The sequence below is a fragment of the Amphimedon queenslandica genome, unplaced genomic scaffold, assembly GCF_000090795.2.
Source record: "Amphimedon queenslandica unplaced genomic scaffold, v1.1 AMPQUscaffold_9705_Cont18140, whole genome shotgun sequence".
Classification (NCBI taxonomy): Eukaryota; Metazoa; Porifera; class Demospongiae; order Haplosclerida; family Niphatidae; genus Amphimedon; species Amphimedon queenslandica.
In genome coordinates, this window is record NW_003550023.1 from 1 (window position 1) to 4106 (window position 4106).

Consider the following 4106-nt stretch of genomic DNA (forward strand, 5'->3'; position numbering starts at 1 on the left):
GATAATATGGTGATATAAGATGGTGTCTACAATGTTACAATGGTTATATGTGCAACGGTAATATTTATGATGGTGATAGCTGCATTTGGTGATGGTGATAGGTGTGTTGGTGATATAAAATGGTGTTTAAGATGGTATATCTTGTCTTTGTGTGTTGGTCTGTTGTTGTTGTTCAAGTTTCTGATGGTAAGTTTCCTTGAATTTCTTTTCTTCCTCCATCATATCAAATATCATACCAGTATTAACCTTTTGAAGATATTTAACTACTGATGAATCAGGATTAACTGATTGAGCTATTTCAATATCGTGTGGACGAGGTTTTAAACTGAATACGTCAACTAAAAACCGAACAAGCTCTAAATTAGAACTGATACTAGCGAAATAAAGCATGGTTTTACAATCATCAGTTTCAGCTAGTGCATTACATTTGAGATCAGTTAGAAAGTATTGTACTAATTCCATACTACCAGCTTCACATGCTCCATGAACTGAAGTGTATTCATTATTATCAGGATCATCAGGAGTACAGGGGAAGGTCTCTATGAGATAACGTACCATACGAATATTATCAGAACAAGAAGCATAATGAAGAGGAGTACGACCAGACTTGTCTTTAGGTACTGGATTAGAGACAATGTTGGGTTCCAAATACTGGTATATTTCAATGCTTTTTTCTATAGCAATCATTCTCATCCATGTACCTGTTCTCTCTGCTAGTAAGTGTAAGCAGGTGATGCCATTTTCATCTTCTGCTAATGGATCCAGTCCATGTGTCTCAATTAGTGTTCTTACTATTCCAATATCTCCTCCCTCACATGCTGCATGAAGTAAACCACGTCCTCTATTATCCATTACATTAACACCTTGAGGATAAATACTGGATAAATAACGAAACACATCAATATGGCCATTACTGCAAGCTGTATGTAATACAGTGAATCCTTCATTATCAGTAGCTGTAAGGAGATCATGATGAGTAGAACTACCAGTGACTGAGAACAGTAAAGCTTCAGTGGTATCCTTATGACCAGAGGCAGCTGCTAAGTGTAATGGTGTCTGTCCTTTCTTGTTAGTAATGAATAAGTTATTGTTAGACAGACTGGCTTTTAGTAAAAGTGATACCATATTCTGTTTTCCATCTTGACAGGCTACATGTAATGGTGTATTACCATCTTTATCTTGTACATTAATAAGTACAGGATTATGTGGATTATTGTATATGTCATGAGGACTGTCTAATAAACACTTTATCTCACGTAACCAGACAACACTCATTGAGGGTATACTCTTACTCAGTAAATATTCTAATATTTCATATTTATTAGCTGCTACAGCAACATGTAGTGGTGTACGGCCTTGATGATTGGTTGCATTAGGATTACAATAATTATTATCAATGAGATACTTCAATACATTCAAGTGACCCTTCCATACTAATATGTGAACTTTTCTAGACAAACTTAATTCTTTTTTAGATGCTTCAAAAAGTGAGTTTGACCTTTTGAAAATGAAAAATGAATAACATCCCAACCTTTTTCATCTGTTAGGCTCAGACTACACTTGTAATCCTTCACGTATAATTCCAGTAGTAAAATATCACCAGATTCAGCAGCATAATGAATTGGTAGCCTACCATTACTGTCAGCTTGATGAGGATCTAACTGATAGGTAGTTATTAATTCTTTAACAAGAGATAAGTTAAGAGACAATGAGGCATAATGTAAAGCAGTGAGGCCATTCTTAGTAACTGCAGTAGGAGACAAACCTTGTTCAGTAATAAGATACTGAACTAAATCAAAGTTACCACTCCATGCAGCATGATGTACTAACGTGCGTCCTTCATTATCTGTTTTATTAATATCACAATGCTGTACCTCAATGAGATATTGAGTGATATCAATATGACCATTATGACAAGAATGATGAAGACATGTCTTACCATACTTATCAGTGATATTAGGATCACTTTTATGATTATTAATAAGATATTTAACAGAATTAATACTACCTGCCTGGCAGGAGTAGACTAATGGTGTACGACCATAAGTATCAGTATCATTAGCATTGAGTTTATACTGAGATATGATATAACTTAATACACTAGTAGAACCTGACCAGGCAGCAAAATGTACTGGAGATACATCATCATTATCTAATGTACAATTGATATTATATTCTTCTAATGCTTTCACTAGTAATGTACTGCCACTCCATGATGCTAAATGAAGTAATGACCAACCATCATTTGTAGCGGCATTGATGTCAAAGTTAGGGCAAGTGCTAGCTTTCTTGAGAAGTGAAGAAAACATTTTAACTCTTTCATTTTGTTTGATAAAATCAATATTTTGTTTTATTTGAGTTGTATTAATAATCTGAATAACTGGTACATCACTTTGTGCCATAAGCTTACTATACACAATACCAGCTGAAAAGTGTATACCTGCATTACATGCACGATGTAACCACGAGTAGCCATCATTATCATTAACTAATAATGCTTCATTATCTTGAATACTAACAATATACTCAACAACTGATGATGAAGCAAACCATGAAGCAATATGAAGTAGAGTCCTACCATATTGATCCTTTACATCAATGGATAATTGATATCGATTTAAAAGATACTTAAAAAGCTCAGCATTATTACTCATAGAAGAGTAATGCAATATACTGAGTCCATAAAAATCAGTGGAATCTGGTGAGAAGAGGTTTAATGATTCAAGCTTGTGGACTAATGCTAACTCTCCACTTTGACAAGCTAACAATGATAAAGAGGCACTAACACAATTAATCTGAGAAGTATTACAATTTCTCTCAATAAAGAATTCCACTAGGTCAGAATGGCCCCCCATTGCTGAGTACAGTAATGCAGTGTTATTGCTATTGTCTGGTTGATCAGGAGGAACGTCACACGTGTCTACTAGATATTTTACTATAGATAAGTGGCCTTTATAAGATGCCATATGTATACTAGATACACTATTATCATCACCTTCATTAGGATCAATACCATATTGATCGATGAGTAGTTGAAGGATCTCAATGTGTCCACCGTATGATGCAGAGTGTAATGGGGTCCAACCATGAAGACCACGATGATATGTGCTGTAGCCAAACTTGTTAAGAAGCCATTGTACTTCATCTTTTAATCCTCTCCAAGCTGCTTCATGTAATGGTGTACTGGTATTCTCATACCATAATGGATCACATATATCTATAAATGAAGAATATTATTAGTAATACAAGTTATGTATGGAGGGATTGACTAAAGGTCAGTTCATGTACTTACCAATATCAGTGGATGAGTGCTTAACCTCTTCTATTGAGAACTGGAAAATTTAAAAATATATATATTAAAACTGCATTTATAATTACAAACCTCTCTTAGATCATATTTATCTTCACCACATGTTAGTTCAGTGATACCAATACTAGCTAACTGTTGCTGTAGCTTTGTAGTTAGAGGAAATAATAAAGAATAAAGATACTCAGAAATGAGGTAACCCAAACAGAGAGAACTCAGGTGAATAGATCTGAAGTGAAGATCATATTCAGGAACATCCAAACCTTCTGGTATTGCTCTACGAAAAAAGAATAGGTCATCCAGTGTGTAGTCATCTCTGTCAACTTTAGCAATCATTACTCGTGTACCAGGAGGAACACCTTTTATACCAAACTGTACAGCATCAGCATCTTTCAATAGTCCACCACTGTTTATAAAATAATCCTTTAACTTCTCTTCATATTCTGACCAAGTTCTCTTTAATGAACGATTTTCAGGTAGAAATACTCCAACAAGTTTTATCATTAGTTTATAGTTGAACCATGACACGAACTTGTCTTGTAACAGAGTAAATAATTCTGATAATGTTCCGATATCTTTAAACTCTTCTCTAACTTTTTCAGCAGTTGTTTGCTGTCCCTTTTTAGGACCAAGTAATGACAATGCGTGTGTATTGAGGTAGTCAATGATTTCAAGTAGATCACTTGATTTGAAGAAATTTTTTGTTATTCTAATTGCCTCAAGAAATTCATCTCGTAAATCGTGCAGTTTGCTTGCTAAGTCAAAGTTTTTCCAAGAAAGACCATTAGTACCTTAAAAT

At 34.5% G+C, this 4106-nt stretch overlaps 1 protein-coding gene across 1 annotated transcript; it reads right to left on the reverse strand.

Annotated features, from left to right (window-relative positions):
- Nucleotides 1-126: 126 nt before the first annotated feature.
- On the reverse strand, nucleotides 127-4066 carry LOC105315540 (serine/threonine-protein phosphatase 6 regulatory ankyrin repeat subunit C-like). Its single transcript, XM_020006555.1, has 6 exons — nucleotides 3383-4066; nucleotides 3293-3332; nucleotides 2009-3217; nucleotides 1766-1846; nucleotides 1257-1433; nucleotides 127-1148 (listed from the first exon to the last, which is right to left on the reverse strand). The coding sequence occupies exons 1-6, from the start codon at nucleotides 3809-3811 to the stop codon at nucleotides 127-129; spliced, it is 2958 nt and encodes a 985-aa protein (XP_019862114.1). The 5' UTR covers nucleotides 3812-4066.
- Between the last annotated feature and the right edge of the window lie 40 nt (nucleotides 4067-4106).